We start from the raw sequence: 18321 nt of genomic DNA, 5'->3' as shown, positions 1-18321 counted from the left end.
TTTGGCACAGGTGACGCACCATATGATCATTACATCTATTAAAAAGCTATTTGTTCAAATTTTGTCATAAAAATGTGAAAACATTTTATTCTATGTACAATAATGTACACAAATTTAAACAGGTCACCAAAGAGACCAGAAGTAATTAAAGAGGTATATTTACAGTAGCACATCACAGTAAACGGAAAACCATTCACAGATTCAACATTGATACTGTTTTTGTGCTTGGTTACACACTGAAGGTGAAGGATATTACTCCATTTTGGATGAACTGAATTTTAAACAAATACCTCAATCATTAATAAATGCTATTTTCATCAGTCAGTATCATCATTAAATTCTTCGGCTGCTGCGCCTGTGTGCTGAATCACTCCATTTCTTTCTCTTTGAACATCATCATCACAATCTGTACTGTCATCTTCATTCAATTCCCTGTCAGATTCAGCAGCAGCTTCTCTTACAGCTTCCTCTGGAGTTTCATTGGGTGGAATAAATCCATTGTTGTTAGATACATTTGAATTATCCTTGATATCATCTTCGATGTATACTTTCTGATGGCACATTGGACAAGTATCTTGAATGTACAGCCATTTCCGAAGGCAAAGTGCATGGAAATAATGATTACACGGTGTAATACGAGCAGATGTTGTAAACTCATGATAGCAGATTGCACATACATCATTTATTTCTTGTAAGCGGCTCCCTTTTATTTCAGGAAGTGAATTAATTTTCTTCACAGCAGTCCTACGATTCATAAATGTCTTCCAGCCATTTTTGGCTTGTAAGTAGATGTTAAAATATGCATGTAGGCACATCATAAAAGCCCGAATTTTACTTCCCGACTCAAACATCATAGTGTAAGCCCCATTTCCAAACATTACAACTCCAAATATAAATTCAATAATACTGCCTGTTGAACGAACGTAGTAGACATAATCGTCAAGCTTTTCCCAGAGGACATTATAGTAGCCATCAATCATGAATAACGTATAAACAGTGAGAGAAACAATTACTTTTAAGCACAGTTCCACACAAAATGCTGTAACTGCAAACAACCATGTATTTAGTGCATAGTGATGCCAAAGAACATAACTGAGTAAGACAGGAAGAATAAACAGGCAAGCAGAGACAAACAGCACAGGAAAATGTCTACGAAAAGATGACACATGAGAGGCACTGAGAGACATTAATACAGGGTCTGTCATTCCATGGATAAAATGCAGGACTGCAGTTAATAAAAGGCACATGTTTCTACTTAAGCGAATAAGTCTCTCTTCTGGTCTTAGCCCACTTAACCCAGTCTGAAGAGCCAAAATAAAAAATAAAACAGGTGCAACAAAGCCAAGACGCCTGTCATCTTCCTCAGTTGATCCAATAAAGGCCAATATTCCAAGCCCCAAATAATGGGCTACTGAGGAAATTACAGCACTCATGCCCAGTACAGTTAGTGTAGAATCACACCCGCTAATTATAAGATTGCAAATGAGGTCCCAAAAATCATCCCAAGAAATAAAGAAGGAATCAGTTTCATTTGCCATCCTTAAGATGTACATTAACACTGTAGCCTGAGCTGTAACTCTTGTTAGCCAAAAGACTCGTAGTATGTCTGGGAAACGAATCCTCTTCCATGTGTCCTCCATCAATAACTGTAATCCATAAATTCGATACATGTGCCTCACCAAAAGATAAACATATCGTGTGGAATAATAAAACCACTTCAGTTTCACTGCCAGGACAAGCACTGTATTTAATGTGAGAATCAAGGAAGAAGTAAACACTAAAGTCTCTCTGATGTGTAATGGTAGCTCTGTGATTAAGCCTATTACAGGAACCAAGAGATCCAAAATAATTAATTGTGAATAGATGGAATGAATCTGGAGTAGTGTAACGTATCCAATTCCAAATGTTAGCTGTAGAACGATAAGTGCCATCCACAGCGAGGGACCTTTTCGAGGAAGCAGCTCAATTCCAAAAGCTGACGTGTTGTAGGCACCATAGAAGTCAATGTGCAAAGAAGCATAATAATTCACCAACACTGAAGTTGCAGCTAACAGAAAGGCTGAGCTGTACATGTAAAACTTGAAAAGTGATCGTTGTGACAAGATCAGAACAATACTGGATGCAAATACACCTAAAAGAAAGAAAGAAAAAGTCATTTGAATGAAGTATTTGTAAGAATGTTTCCCCACTAAGAGTTATGATATTCTTCCTTTAATTAGGAAATATGAATATTTTCAGTTATGAACATTAAGCCTCAAGGCAATTAAGGCTTAAAGGGTAATAAAGGTTTTGTAAAGTCAGAGTTCAGGAGAACAGACCAAACATACTAAATTATTCTTTAAAATTTCATTCCTTACTTTCTAATTTCCAGAGTATTTCAAGTAACACTGTATCTGTCCAAGGCACCAAATTACTAAATTATTTTCAAGATGAATTTGTAGTGGTACATACATTTTAACAAGTTTTAAAACTCAAAAGAATATGTCTTTTATCATTTCATAATCATTAAAATTAATTTTAAAAATTGGGTTAAAAATAACCCAAATGGAAAACATTTATTCCTATTAAGTTTTAGATTCATTTATTATTGACTGACTGAGACAAGAGTCTCACTCTGTTGCCCAGGATGGAGTGCACTGGTGCAATCTCAGCTCACTGCAAATTCTGCCTCCCAGGCTCAAGCAAATCTCCTGCCTCAGCCTCCCAAGTAACTGGGATTACAGGCACCTGCCACCATGCCCAGCTAATTTTTGTATTTTTAGTAGAGACGGGGTTTCACCATGTTGGCCAGACTGGTCTCTAACTCCTGACGTCAAGTGATCTGCCCGCCTTGCCTCCCAAGGTGCTGGGATTACAGGCGTGAGCCACCGCACCCAGCCAAGTTTTAGATTTTTTTTTTTAAGGATTCTTTAGGAAATCAAGTTCAAGTTTTATACTTCCACTTAATTCCTCCTTTTCTTCAAACTGTGAACTCATGCCAGCTCTTATTTCCTACTCCTTAACTCTGAGCATTCTCCAAAGGGTCCAAAATTCCATTTTTTTTCCTCCTAGTTTCCTTCGGACTTAGAAACATCTTCCAAGTTCCCTTTTTCCTGTATAATGCTGAATCTGTTTCTTAAAATAGTCAACTCTTTTTATTGTTCTTCACATTACAAAAGTAACACTCAGAAAACCAAGACATGTTTTTAGAAAATGGTAATTCTCCTTCCCCCACTCCATAGACACCATCTTTCTTTGTACTCTGACAGAAATGCGTATTTTAAGTAGGATTACAATAAACACATTATTATCCAAGGTTTCAACAATGGGAATGACATCTGAATACTCACCTACTTTCACGCCTACAACTGCAAATCTCCAAAGTTCTGAAACTCGACTTGCCTTAAACTAGAATCAGCTTTTCCTTGTGATTTGCTATTTCAGTTGAAGGTACCATTATTGTTCTTTTAGAGATACTCCCAACCCAGCCCCACATGCTCAAACTTTGCCAATTAGTTGCCAAATTCTTCTAACACCTCTATCTCCCTTTTCTGTGACACCAATCAATCAGTCTGTCTCAAAAAACCCTCATCTTGTCCAAATGCATTTACAAGCCATCATCAAATTGCCTTTCTTCATTCCCTGCTCAAAATACTTCAGCGGCTCTGAAATTACTATCAACTAAAATCTACATTCTTGCTCCTGGCATTCAAGAATCCAATTTGCTTTACAGTAATATTCCTCCTAACACACACACATCAGTGCTCCAGACTTGGATTCCCCAAACACATTCCTTTCTCCACTATAGCTACAGCAGTGTTTACATTCTTTTTGCTTGGAATGATGTCCCCATCAACCTCCCAATCCCTGACTATTCAAATCCTACCTATCCTAGAAACCTACTTTCTTTGATAGAAACTGTTCTTTCAGCATACCTGCAGAACTTAGTGAAACATTTAACACTCATATATCACCTGATATTGTAGTCTGCAGTTATCTAAGTATAATCTACCCTATTACACATGTATCTATAACAGAAAGCAAGGATCCTACCCTGTCCATCTATGGATTCTACAATATTTTGTATAAAATAAGTACAATTAGTATTCATTAGGAAATGTCTGTCACATCTGGATGTTTTTAAAGGCAACCACAAAATATAGCCTGCTTGAAAAATAAAATCTATGTTTCAGACAATGAGAAACCATACCCTGGAGTACAGAAAAAGTGACAAACTCCAAATTAAAAATCCATCTTGGCTGGGTGCAGTGGCTCACAATGGTAATCCCAGCACTTTGGGAGGCTGAGGCGGGTGGATCACTTGAGGCCAGGAGTTCAAGACCATGTCAACATGGTGAAACCCTGTCTCTACCAAAAATATAAAAATATGCCAGGCGTGGTAGCACGTGCCTGTACTCCCAGCTACTCAGGGGGTTGAGGTGGGAGAATCGCTTGAACCCGGGAGGCATTGCAGTTAGCTGAGATCGCACCACTGCATGCCAGCCTGGGTGACAGTTGAGACCCTGTCTCAAAATAAATAAATAAATAAATATTAAATAAAATAAAAATCCATCTATCCACCTTATTTCAGCAGGTAATCAAGACATTGCATATTATTACAGTAGACGCATTTCACAATCCATTGCACATATAAGCAAGGGCTAGTTCATTTAAGTGATGACTCTGTCCAGGGATTTAAAGTGTATTCTGTGCCAAAATGTCAAGTCATCTGTGAAAAGGAAAACAAAAGGACACAATAAAGTAGAAGACATATAAACCTCTAAATACAAACCACCTGATTCCCCAAGAAAATGGGCCACTAATAATCTCCCAAAGAGTTGTGAGCTCAGAACAGGCTCTTTTAAATATATATACATTTAATATATATATTAAATATATATTTTAAATATATATATTAAATATATATATTTAATATATATATTTAAAATATATATATTTAAAAATATATATATTTAAAATATATATATATATATATTTATATATTTTTTTTAATGGAGTTTCGCTCTTGTTGCCCAGGCTGGAGTGCAATGGCGTGATCTTGGCTCACTGCAACCTCTGCCTCCCAGGTTCAAGCGATTCTTCTGCTTCAGCCTCCCAAGAAGCTGGGATTACAGGTATGTACCACCACTCCCAGCTAATTTTGCATTTTCAGTAGAGACAGGGTTTTTCCACGTTGGTCAGGCTGGTCTCAAACTCCTGACCTCAGGTGATCCGCCCGCTTCGGCCTCCCAAAGTACTGTGATTATAGGCGTGAGCCACTGCACTCGGCCCTAAAAAGATTTTTTTATTAGAAACTTCTTCCATGGAAGGTAACAAGAAAATGGAATTAATTCAGCCTACCAGATGCCATATGTAATCTTACATTCTCTACATGGAAAACAACCTTATTTTCCTGAGACAAAACTTTAGAAACTTTAAAACAAATCTTCTAAGTTGGGTCAAAACCAAAACAAAATAACTCTAGTTCTACTTTATGCCACTTAGAGGGGAGAAAGTCAAGCAGGAACTGTAAATTATTTTTGTCAACTTGCTATTCACAAAGTAGTAAATTAATCTTCAGTAACTATTCATGAGCTCTGCCATAATTTTATAACTAATTTTTAAAATTCTAATAACTTTTTTCCTGAAGCTTGTTTTTACTACACACAAATGAAGAAATTATTTGGGTTTTAGAAACATTTCTAGTGAAAAAGTGCCATTTTGCTTTATGCAAATGTATCAAAGAAAAAAAGGGAAAGGCATCAGATAGACAAATAATGTAGTAAGACTACAACCTCAAAATTTGGATGTATCCCAGCAAGTAACAATCTGACAATACTCTATCCTGATTAAAATCACACCCCCCAAGATGTAATAGTGAGTTAACAATTTCAAGAATAGTATATGTTTGTTTTAACTCCTACCCAAAGTTTGTAGGTATATGGGGTTCATAGATTTTCCTTTTATATTCACGTTCCTACCTATGGAATTTGGGAAGAATCTTCTCTCATTTTAAAAACCAATATCCCAAGTAACAAGTCTCCAAAGTAATCATCTTTCTCATGGCCTTTGCAGAATAATATCAAAGTTTCACTGCATTTTTACATTAGACATGAAACCCTTTCTTAGTATTTAAACTGTAGGTCTAAGAAAATATAAAAGTCCAGAGACAGTTTCTCATTAGGATTTGGAAGTGACTTGCACAAGTAATCAAGACTGTATATAAATGCTGCTTTATAAAAAATTTTGAGAACATAATTTACTGAAATCACAACTCAGAGATCTCAGTCCAATTCTCCAGTGATTAAGAGAGTTCACTAGAGTTTTCAAGGTAGCCAAAAAGAGGCAGGTATCCAAATCAATTCAGGAACTTTGAAACTATATATGAACTCAACTCATGAAAGAGTTCAGGCCTTTTCAATTTGGATTACCAAAAACAGGCAAATAAAAACAAAAGAAAAAATAAAAACTTACTATACATGTTATATAACAAAGTGTTTCACTCTTTTATGTGTAAAGTCTATTCATACCCTTACCCTCTTTTGGAAACTTATGACTAAAAATCAGGGTACAAAACATAATATTTACAATTCTCCAAGTACCCGAAATACCTCTAAAACAAAAAGCAACCTGTGGAAAAACATTTCAATACCTGACAGAATAAATATGGAAAAGCACAGAAATAAATGTTACTACTACCTTACTCCCAAGGGAGCCTTCCACAATGAAGTTTACAACAAAGTGTCTTGAAATGTTGTTAATCTGTTGGTATACTTGATAAATTATAAAGAAAACATTTCTATTGGATTCTCATTTTAGGTTGAAAAAAAACCTGGTATTCTAAGTATTAACACAAAATTAAACTTTTGCTTTTAAACTAAACTTATAACAAGTATGCTTTTATCAAAAATATATGAACATGGATTTTAAAAAGCCAAACCCTACAGAGAGGTGTTAAATGAAGAGTTAAAGCAAGTTTTTCTAGTTTGTCTTTCCCATCTGTGATATCATAAAAAAAATATTAATATTTGGTCTTTGTCCCATTTTCTGACATAGCTTCTAAAATCCTTGGAATCTCTGGAGTGATGACTGTTTTGTACAATAATCAGATGACTGGTGCCTGGGGGCCCCTAGATAGCTTCAGGATGGGGGCTAGGTAGCCAGGGGAATCAGCCCAGTGATTAAGGGTTATAACTTTGATTCCTACCCCCAGCCCCCACTTCTGGGGAGAAGAAAGAAGCTGAAGCTTGAGTCCATAAACCAATGACTAGTGATCTAATCAATCTTGCCGATTTAATGAACTTCCATAGAAGCCCAAAAGGACTGAGTTCTGTGAGCTCTCAGATAGCTGAACACTGAAGCTCCACGCCCCTTCTCCTCTTCTCTCCTTCTTTGTCTCACCTTGTACATCTCCTTCCATCGGGTTAATTCATCTGTGTCCTTTGTAATTGCCTTTATAATAAATGGGTAAATGTAAGTACAGTAGTTCCCCCTTACCCAAGATTTGACTTCCTTTCTTTTTTTTTTTTTTAGTGATGGAGTCTCACTCTGTTGCCCAGGCTGGAGTGCAGTGGCGCGATCTTTTGATTAACATAGGTTTTTAACCTCAATATCATTCGGTTTATCAATCTTCATTATGTATTTGCTTTTATATATTTTTAAGGATTTCTTCCTTAATCTAAGATTGGAAAAATAAAATATTCCATTTTTTTTCTAAAAATTTAAAGTTCTGCATTTCATATTTACATATACATCTAGGTAAGAATACACTTAGAAATGACTGTTTTTTTTTTTTTTTTTAAGAGACAGGGTCTTGCTCTGTCACCCAGCCAGGCTGGAGTGCAGTTATGCAATCATAGCTCACTGCAGCCTTGAACTCCTAGGCCCAAGCGATCTTCTCACCCCAGCCTCCTGAGTAAGATAGGACTACAGGCACCCACCACCAAGTATGGCTATTATTTTAAATATTTATTTTTGCAGAGACAGGGTCTCACTACACTGCTCAGCCTAGAAATGACTGTCTATATATTGACATAAGGTAGACATCTAGTATAATTTATTTCCAAAGGTGTAACAAAATGATCATTAATTCAACAGTCCATATTTACCTCAATGTACTTCAATTCTATCTCTGAAACACATTATTTCTATATATACATTGGTGTCTGTTTCTGGGCTATGTAATTATAAATAAGGCTAAGTACTAATCTATTTGTCTATCCCAATGGTTCTCAACCATGATTTGGCAATATCCAGGGACAGTTCTGGCTGTCACACTGGGGTGTGGAGGTGCAAGGTGCTACTGGCATCTAATGGGCAGGGGATAGTGATGCTGCTAAAAATCTTACAGTGCACAGGAGAGCTCCCATCCGCAAACAAAGAATTATCCTGTCCAAAATGTCAATACTGCCACTGTTGAGAAATCTGTGTCTATTCCTCTGCCAGTGATAATTACTTCGGCTTTGTTTTTTCACTTCAGAGGTTTTCTGAAGTCTTTTTCGGCACCAAAAATAGCTATCTCATTTCTTTCAAGAACTTTATTGCATGGCTAGACCTAATACAATGAACAGATTTGTATCAATACATATTTAGATTAAGTTTGTTGCTTTGTTATTTCCAGTAATGCTTGCCCATAGTCCTTAAGCAAACTATCTCTCTAGGCCAATTCCCTAGAATTGAAATTGTGAGTCAAAAGTTGTACGAGCCAGGCATCCCAGCTACTTGGGAGGCTGAGGCAGGAGAATCGCTTGAACCTGGGAGGTGGAGGTTGCAGTGTGCTGAGATCACGCCACTGCACTCCAGCCTTGGTGACAGAGTGAGACTGTCTCAAAAACAAAACAAAACACTGAGAAGTCAGTTGTAAATGACAGTTGATACTGCCAAATGGTTTTACACTGAAATTAAGAGTCTTCCGGGCCAGGCACGGTGGCTCACGCCTGTAATCCCAGCACTCTGGGAGGACGAGGTGGGCAGATCACCTGAGGTCGGGAGTTGGAGACCAGCCTGACCAACATGGAGAAAACCTGTCTCTACTAAAAATAGAAAAAAATTTGCCGGGGGTGGTGGCGCTTGCCTGTAATCATCCTAGCTACTCGGGAGGCTGAGGCCGGAGAATCGCCCGAACCTGGGAGGTGGAAGTTGTGGTGAGCCGAGATCACGCCATTGCACTCCGGCCTGGGCAACAAGAGCAAACTCCGTCTCAAAAAAAAAAAAAAAAGTCTTCCAAAATTGTATAAATTTACCTATTTCAAAAAGGTAAATACCTTTGCAAAACTAATAAAACTTTGAACTCTTCACCAATCTGATAAATTTTTTTTGACTTTTTTTTTTTTTTTTTTTTGAGACAGTCTCGCTCTATCGCCCAGGCTGGAGTGCAGTGGCGCGATCTTGGCTCACTGAAACCTCCACCTCCCCGGTTCAAGAGATTCTCGTGCCTCAGCCTCCGCAGTAGCTGGGACTATGGGCAGGAGTCACTGCACCCGGCTAATTTTTTGGTAGACACGGGTTGTGCCATTTGGCCAAGCTGGTGTCAAACTCCTGGCCTCAAGCAATCTGCCTGCCTCAGCCTCCCAAAGTGCTGGGATTATAGGCGTGAGCCACCGTAAGCGGTCTTGACAGTATTTAATTATAAACAAGGCTAGGTACTTTTTTTTCCCCCCATAAAATCAAGCTACTGCAGGAAGGGCTAAATACTTTTTCTCTTGCTTATTGAACATCTGCATTTTGTTTATTGTGAATTGCTTGTCTTAGGCATTTTCCTAAGGGAGTATAAGTTTTTTCTTGTTTTGTTTTGTTTTTTTTTAGACAGAGTCTCACTCTATCCCCAGGCTGGAGTGCAGTGGAGCGATCTCGGCTCACTGCAACCTGCAACTCCCTGGTTCAAGCGATTCTCCTGCCTCAGCTTCCCTGGCAGGGTAAAACTCTTACTGGAACGTGAATCACTTATGATAGAAGTATTTAATCTCAGTTAGTCATTTAAGGATTCTTTTTTAAGCTTTGCCATAAAAAAGCTTTTTATTTTTATGTACTGAAATTTGTCAGATTTTTCCTTGGAACTTCTGGGTCTTCTGTTATGTTTAAAGCCTTTTCCCACCTCAATGAATTATCACCATATTAGTAATACTATTAAAACAAACTCCTAGGCTTGCATTTTCTGCCTTGGATTTAAATTTGCTAACTCAGCATTATGCTGCTCTGGGTTGAGTTTCATTTAGTATTTAACATCCCTTAAAACACAGCTTTATGTTCTTCAATATTCCATATATTGTCATAGAATTTTATTTGGATCTCCAAAATGAGTTGCTTTATTTTCTAACCGGTTGAAATCTCAAATTAGTTTGATATCAAATGAAGGTACAGTTGTAGCACCATTTTGTAGGTAGAGGGGAGTAAATACTTCTACCACCACACATAAAACTGGTAATGCTTTTTACTTAGAGATTTCCATTTTTACACATTAATTTTAAAGAAAAAAGTGAGGTTGACAAGTGGTAAGACTTATACACAGTAGTACTGAGAAGTCTACAACTACAAAAAAACTAACAAGGCAGAACGATTAATTTCAACTATCCATTGGCATATTTACACACAAACCTGTGTCTTAGTAACATATAATTTTTTAGCACCGAAATCAGTTTTTTTCATTCTTATCATCCTTACAAATGTGAAAAATTAGCATAATTACATGACACAGTAAGAAGAGTCGGATGATAGATTTGAAGAGTATTTCGTATTTCTCAAAGTCTGATCCAGAGATTCCAGGGATCAAAATTTTCAAATAAACAACACCAATATTTTGCCGATGATTTCAAAAGACCAAAATATCTAACAAAATATGGTATTAAATGAAGCATTAAAATAGATTTATTGTCTTTAACACCCTATGAAACAGATAACCTCACTCTCCATCTTTTAAAAGGTAAAAATAAGAAACCAAAGCACTGAGCAGTTGCCTTAAGTCATGTTGTTCTTTGTCAAACACAAACTTCCAAGATTTATTACAAAAGAAACATGCCTAGTACAAGGAAAATATCAGATTGCTTTGTTCAATGTTCTTACACTACAAATTATTTAATTAAAGAAAATACTTCTTTTCCTTGAAGCTGCCTAACCTGAAGCTCAACAGAGTACTGCATTAAAGCACCAGGTCCCAAAGGGATTCTCACAGAATCTGCAGTTATCGTGCTGTAAGAATATTCAAAGCAGTCACTACACTGTTTCTGGGATGAACATGCAGAATCCTCTCAAACAGAGCCCAGTTTTTAACACAAATTATGGTGGTGGCATACGTTAGCAGTGGCAAGTAGGAAAGGCTGGAATTAGGTAGCAGGTGGGTTACTGAAGCAGCTTGGGCTGAACATCACGTTTACATCTTTAGTTTTAAGATCTAGCATATGATCATTACTACTGCATTCTGTATCTGGATTGCAGCTGTTAGGGAGGAAAGTAAACCATATTTAATGTCAAAAGATTTTTAAGCTCAGGCTCTTAGCGGCAGCCTACCAAGAGCAAAACACTTAACCTCTATGACCCTGTTTCCTGGTTTGTAAAATGAGAATACCACCACCCACCTCTGGGGGATGTTTGAAGGTTAGGTTAGATAATACCTACCAGTGAAAATGCTTTGCAAAAGGAAAATACCAGATAAATGTAAAATATGGCTATTTATTGCTAAGAACAAAATTCGGCCTTTATTGCCACTCCTCTTTTGAAGGAATAAAGCAACAGATGGCTTGTAATTCAGAAAGGCCTGGTAAAGACCTCACCATCAGTCTGCCCTCAGCAACACTTCAAAAGCACTAGCCTACTTAAGACCGATCACCAGAATTACCTCATCAACAAAATTTGCCAAGTTGCAATTACTTAAAAAATTATTTTACGCATAAATGCATCTCCCTCTGATGATGTAAGTGAAGATGGAAAGGAAGAAATGAAATATAAGATACTTTTAACACTCCATCCATACGAAACAAAGACAATGATTTTCAGAAGTCTCTTTGGCAAATGTCTCATCACTTTTTACAGTCACCTTCAATACCTTCTCGTTTATTCATGGAAAATTTTAGGACTCGATTTAAGCATCGCCGCTTTCATGAGAATTTTTGGTAATGGTTTCAAGGTCTGACATTCAAAACCCTGTCTCCTTCGCTTGGATGTCATTTACTGCAGACACTTCACGATCCTGTGGACCCTCGGGTGCAGCAGAAGTGACAACATACAAGTACTCGGCATTTGGTAATAAAGGGAAACTGAGGCCCACGCCTTGGCAGAAGTCCAAGGTCACACACGACGAGACTGGGATAGCAGAGTTGTTTTTCGAAGGCTGTCGCATAGGACGCGGTAAGCCAGTACTCATTTCCCAAGACAAACGGGCAAAGAGCTGCATGCTCACACATCCTTACTTTCTCCCCACCTCACTCAGGTACAACACTGAATCCTCGCTAGGGGGACTGCTCCGCTGTCAACTCAGACAAGTATCATCTCCTTCCCCCTCCCAACCCGTAAAGACGACCCTTTGAGGGATGAAACTGTAGTTCCCAAAGACACATACTCGACCCATGGCCTCTGCGCGCCTGCCCGCTCCCCGGGGAACGTCTCGGCCCGCATAGCCGTCCCGGGACGTACGGTACCCTGTTCCCTTACCAAGGAGCCGGAGGAAGATCTGGAGCACGATGCAGAACCGGCTTTGGCTGGAATCGGGGTAGGAGTTGAAGATGGCGTCGATGATGTAAAGGCAGGGCACCCGGAGCGCCACTTCGAGCGCCGCCCAGACCTGCTGATGGGCCATCCGCACCTGCTGCTGCGGGGGCCCCACGGCCGCCATGAGCCGCTGCCACACCAGGGCTCGGTGGGCCGGGCAGGGCCGCGCGGGGCAGGGCCCGGGGCCGCGGCCGGGGGCGGGGGCTAAGGCGGGCAACTCCGCCCCTGCCCTCCTTCCTCTGCTGTCTCTCTCACGGCCCGCCCCGCCGCCCGCTCGCGTCCCTCGAGGTGGAGCAGGCGGCGGAGGCAGCGATGGCCGAGAGGGCGGCGGCGGCGGCTCCCCAGGAGGTCTCTGGGTTTCGGTGTTTCCGGCTGGCTAAGGTCTGACTCCTCCTCCCTCCACCGCCTCCCCCGCCCGCGGAGCCACCATCTTGACCTCGCCCGCTGGCCTCTGCCGTTGCTGCTGTGGCTAGGCCCGGAGGCTGCGCCGTCAGTCAAGCGAACCGCAGAGTCCGCGCCCACTGCCTGCGTCATAATCCAGCGTCATAATCCAGCGCTAGGGACGCTCCCCACGTCGTCATCACCCATGGTTGCCATGGTTTCCGCCCACCTCCTCAGCTTACTCTAGCTTCGTGCCACCCCGTGGCGCATGCGCTTTTCGGTAGCCGCGCTTTCCGGCGTTGGGGTTGCAGCTTCACCCTCGCAGACTCGGCTTAGCGAGCGAGTCGGTGCTTCCGCGGATCAAAATTATTAGCCGTTTTATTAGAGCCCATTAAACGTTGCATAAACATGGTTCAGAGCTGCCTGGGAGAAGAAAAGCCAAAGGATGCCACCCTCTCGATTTATCCCACCCGCGGGAGTCTGAAAGCCGACGCTAGGAGAAATCCCGCGAAGGCCGCCCGGGATCCTGGTAGAGGCGACGCTGTGTGCGTTTATGGAGCGCTTGCGGTGCGTGGCACTAGGCTGGGTGTGGTGGGTGCTGCCGAAAAAAAGGTTCCTCCCATCCATTTGCACGTCACCCTTCCCACCTCCTGCCCAGATGGACAGAAGTGAGGACATTCATCGGCCGCATTTTACTAATGGCAAGGAGATAGCGACTGAAGGGCAAGAACCTAGGGTTTCCTGTCTTTGATATTTCTCATCTTTGAGGTAAGTACACCTGGACAGTCCCCTCCTTCCTCCTCAGGGCTCATGCTTTCTTGCCTATCCATGTAATTAATATGATCTGGCTATCTTTGTCTTTGTTCCGAAACTTCAGCTGCAAATGAAAGTGTAAGTTAGGTCTGAGTCTGCACTATTGACCTAGCTATCCTAGGTTAAGGGGGATAAAATAGGAATCAAGAAGCCTGGCCCACTTGGGCTCCCAGCTCAAGTGCATTCTGCAATCCAGTTTATATTAGGCCTCCATGTGGGTGGCTATCCTTTATCAAGATCCCCCCCAGGGGGAGGAGGATTATTAGTCACATTATCAAACTCCCCTCCAACCCCTTTCTCTGCTTAGAGGTATGTGTAATGTGTAGTAGAAAGACCGAATCCCCACCCAAAAGTCGTTACTGCTACTCATGTTTTTAACCTTCTGTTCTTTTCCTCTACCCTACTCCCTAATAATGACCGCCATCATTTATCTACTGCTTAATGGATACTAGGCACTGTGCTAAGGGTTTTATGTTTTACTTCAATCTTTTCATCGGCTTTATTTTGATAGTTTGTTTTATAGAGGAGGAAACAGACTTAGGTAAGTTACAAGATGACAAGGTTACTACCTTGTTCAGTTAGTAGTCAGCAGCTAGTATATCCAAAGATAGTACGAGTCAGAACTAGGATTATAAACTCAGGGCTACCTGAAACTCACAACTTCAGGCATGTTTGATTTCTTCTTTTCACCCACAGCCAATTCTTCAACTAAATTGTATCCATTCTGTTTTCACCGTCTCTTGTACTGGTCTCCTTTCTATTGTAACTGTCACCATCCTAACTCAAGATCCTTCTGTAGCTTTCCCCGGTTATTGGAATATCCTTATTACGATTGCCACCTTTTCTAATCCAGTCTGTTTACTACTGCCGGGTTAATTTCCCCAAACTGCATGTCTGGGGAATAACCTTGTGGTTATGACAAAATTCCCAAAGGAAAGCAAACTTGGCAAGGTGCAAAGACTATGAAGACTTAGAACTTAAGAGTTCTATGGAGATCTTCAGAGATATAAATTAGCTACTCAACATATCTGTTATTCTGCCCTGATTGCACTGTAAAGCAAAAGGAGAGAGGCCATTATGGGGAAAAAGATCCAAAAGGACTCATCTAAAACACAAGTTGGGTAGAGGAGATAGGTGAGTACTATTATATTATGTTCATGGAAAATGAGTTCATGGGCTTTCCTCTAATTTTTATTTTAAAAATAAATGTAAATATTAAATAAAATTTTTTAAATGAACAAATGCTTCAGTCTTTATTAATGTTTTAACTGTCCCTGATCTTAATTTGATGTACAAATTTTATTAGTGTAAGAGTTTCTTTGACTAAATTCCATCTTGGGCCAAGAACTTTCAGGAGCGGTGGCAGTCTTTTTTTTTTTTCACACAGCTTCTCCAAGCAGGCTCTCTGCCAAACTTGTCCAACCCACCTTATTTTGTTACTGTTGTTGTTCTGTTTTGTTTTAGGCTGTTAACAGCCTGAAGCCATGGTTTTTAGTTTCTGTTTCTAGTGATAAGCAGAAAAGAGAGATGAGGAGGTATTTACTGACCCAACCAGAAGCGGAAACTAAGAACCCATGACTGTATTATCTCCCTTGGACACCCCTGTGTGAGCTCTCTTTCTCCATCTATAAAATGAAGGTTTGAATGAGGTCCTGGCAACTGTGTTAAAATACTACGTTAAAATTAAATTTATAGTAATGAGGTAATTTATAGGATGCTTAGGAATTTTTAAGATAAAAGATGTTTCCAGCTGGGTGTGGTGGCTTATGCCTGAAATCCCGGCACTTTGGGAGGCCAAGGAGGGTGGATTGCTTGAGCCAGAAGTTCAAGACGAGCCTGGCCAACAAGGCAAAACTATATCTTTACAAAAAAATTGTAAAAATAGCTGGATGTGGGCTGGGCGCGGTGGCTCACACCTGTAATTCCAGCACTTTGAGAGGCCGAGGCGGGCGGATCACAAGGTCAGGAGTTCAAGATCAGCCTGGCCGACATGGTAAAACCCCCATGTCTATTAAATATACAAAAATTAGCCGGGTGTGATGGTGGGCACCTGTAATCCCAACTACTTGGGAGGCTGAGGCAGGAGAATTGCTTAAACCCGAGAGGCGGAGGTTGCAGTGAGCCAAGATGGCGCCACTGCACTGCAGCCTGGGTGACAGAGTGAGACTCTGTCTTGGGGGAAAAAAAAATAGCTGGGCATGGTGGCATAGGCCTGTGGTACCAGCTGCTCAGGAGGCTGAGGTGGGAGGATCACTTGAGCCTGCCTTGAGCCTGGGTAGCAGAGGTTGCAGTGAGCCAAGATCACGCCACTGTACTGTAGCCTGGGTGACAGAGTGAGACCCTGTCTCAAAAAAAAGGTAATGTTTCCAAGAAATAGCTACAATTCACTGAATCTAATCTTTGCTTGATTTCTGCATTGATTTGAATGTTGCACAACTCAGGTGTACATTTATATTGAGTCTGCACAGTGTGGTTCATGAGTGTGTGTGTGTGTGTGTGTGAATACACACACACACACACACTGTATACATAGAATACTCGTGTTTGAAAATAACAATCTGTTATAAATCCTTCAGATTTAACAGCTCAGAAAGCCTTTTAGTAGCTTTCAAAACTTTTAGAGGTAGGATGTGTAAAAACTAGTTTGAATTTTCTCTTGACATTTGCATTAATGAAGTCTTTGTTTCCTACAACAGAAACTGATTCTTCTGGGTTATCTTAAGCAAAAAGGGAATTTATTAAGGGGTTATTTTCATTATTACTCAAGATTTCAAGTCCCAGGAGAGACCACCTATATTAGGCCACTCTTGCATTGCTATAAGTACCTGAGGCTGAGTAATTTATAAGAAAAGAAGTTTAATTGGCTCACGGTTCTACAGGCTGTACAGGAAGCCTAGTGCCTGCATCTGCTTCTGGGGAGGCCTCAGGAAGCTTTTGCTCATGGTGGAAGGTGAAGTAGGATCAGACACTTCACATGGCAAAAACAGGAGCGAGGGGGTGGGGGTAGGTGTCACACGCTTTTAAACAATCAGATCTCATGAGAACTCACTATGGTGAGGACAACACCAAGCCATCAGGGATCAGTCCCCATGACCCAGACACCACCAGGCCCTACCTCTAACTGGGAATTACATCTCAACATGAGATTTGCAGGGGAGATCCAAACTACATCACCATCCAATTGGTCAAGCTTATTGGATCATGTATCTGCACCCTAGCTTCTGTAGTGGGAGGAGGCAGTAGGAAACATGCACTTGGATTTAACCCCTTCACTCCCCACTTCTACTAATATGTATTTTCTTCAAGTGGAAGATAGGGATACTGGTAGGAAGGGTAGTGTCCTAGTCTGTATTCTGTGGTTTATAACAGAATGCCTGAAACTGGGTAATTTATAAAGAAAAGGAATTCATTTCTGGCAGTTAGGGAGGAGGCTGAGAATTTCAAGGTGGAGGGACCACATCTGGGGAGAATCTTGTTGCTGGTGGGGACTGCAGGGAATCAAGGGGGCTGAGCATGCCCACTCAGGCCTTTCTTCCTCTTTTTATGAAGCCACCAGTCCCAGGCCAGGCACGGTGGCTCACGCCTGTAATCCCAGCACTTTGGGAGGCCGAGGCGGGTGGATCACCTAAGGTCAGGAGTTTGAGACAAGCCTGGCCAACGTGGTGAAACCCCATCTCTACTAAAAATACAAAAAATTAGCCTGGCGTGGTGGGAGGCTGAGGCAGGAGAATCGCTTGAACCAGGGAGGCAGAGGTTGCAGTAAGCCGAGATCACACCACTGCACTCCAGCCTGGGCAACAGAGCAAGAGTCTGTCTCAAAAAAAAAAAAAAAAAAAGCCACCAATCCCACTCTTATAGTAACCCATTAATCTATTAACCCATTAGTCCATGAATGGATCACCAGCCCTCATGACCCAATCACTTCTTAAAGGCCCCACCTTTCAGTACTGCCATATTGGGGATTAAGTTTCCAATGCATGTAATTTGGGGGACACATTCCAACCAAAGCAAGTAGGATTGATAGTGAAAATATATGCCATAACTTTTTCTCAGACCCTGGGAATTACTGTAATTGATCTCTTATCCTAAATTACTTTATGGTTTTTCTCTTCTCATTAAAGTAAATTCAGATGTGCCCATCAAAATTCTGTTTGAATTTTCTGGTTCTGTAGATGCCAAATAAATAGTAAGAGTTTGTTTTTGCTACTTCTACACTGCTGTGTATGTAGAAGTGGGAATGTAAACTAGTACAACCACTATGGAAAACAGTGTGGAGACTCCTTAAAGAACTAAAACTAGAATTACCATTTGATCCAGGATTCCCACTACTGGGTTATCTACCCAGAGGAAAAGAAGTCATTACATGAAAAAGATACTTGGACATGCATGTTTATAGCAGCACACTTCATAATTGCAAAAATGTGGAACCAACCCAAATGCCTATCAATC

General features: G+C 40.7%; 1 protein-coding gene across 1 annotated transcript; it reads right to left on the bottom strand.

Moving 5' to 3' along the window:
* Nucleotides 1-140: 140 nt before the first annotated feature.
* On the bottom strand, nt 141-13302 carry RNF139 (ring finger protein 139). Its single transcript, XM_003820471.7, has 2 exons — nt 12622-13302; nt 141-2131 (listed from the first exon to the last, which is right to left on the bottom strand). The coding sequence occupies exons 1-2, from the start codon at nt 12800-12802 to the stop codon at nt 318-320; spliced, it is 1995 nt and encodes a 664-aa protein (XP_003820519.5). The 5' UTR covers nt 12803-13302; the 3' UTR covers nt 141-317.
* Between the last annotated feature and the right edge of the window lie 5019 nt (nt 13303-18321).

The sequence above is a fragment of the Pan paniscus genome, chromosome 7 (genome assembly GCF_029289425.2).
Source record: "Pan paniscus chromosome 7, NHGRI_mPanPan1-v2.0_pri, whole genome shotgun sequence".
In the NCBI taxonomy this organism is placed as follows: domain Eukaryota; kingdom Metazoa; phylum Chordata; class Mammalia; order Primates; family Hominidae; genus Pan; species Pan paniscus.
Note: the sequence above shows the minus strand (reverse complement) of the source record. Positions and strands in the feature narration are given on the sequence as shown.

What these genes read in the sequence shown, in the direction of transcription:
- RNF139 (XM_003820471.7), bottom strand. Translation starts at nt 12,802, where the DNA reads ATGGCGGCCGTGGGGCCCCCGCAGCAGCAGGTGCGGATGGCCCATCAG. An exon ending in GATCTTCCTCCGGCTCCTTG is followed by an intron (nt 2,132 to 12,621) that starts GTAAGGGAACAG and finishes TCTTTCTTTTAG; the next exon opens with GTGTATTTGCATCCAGTATT.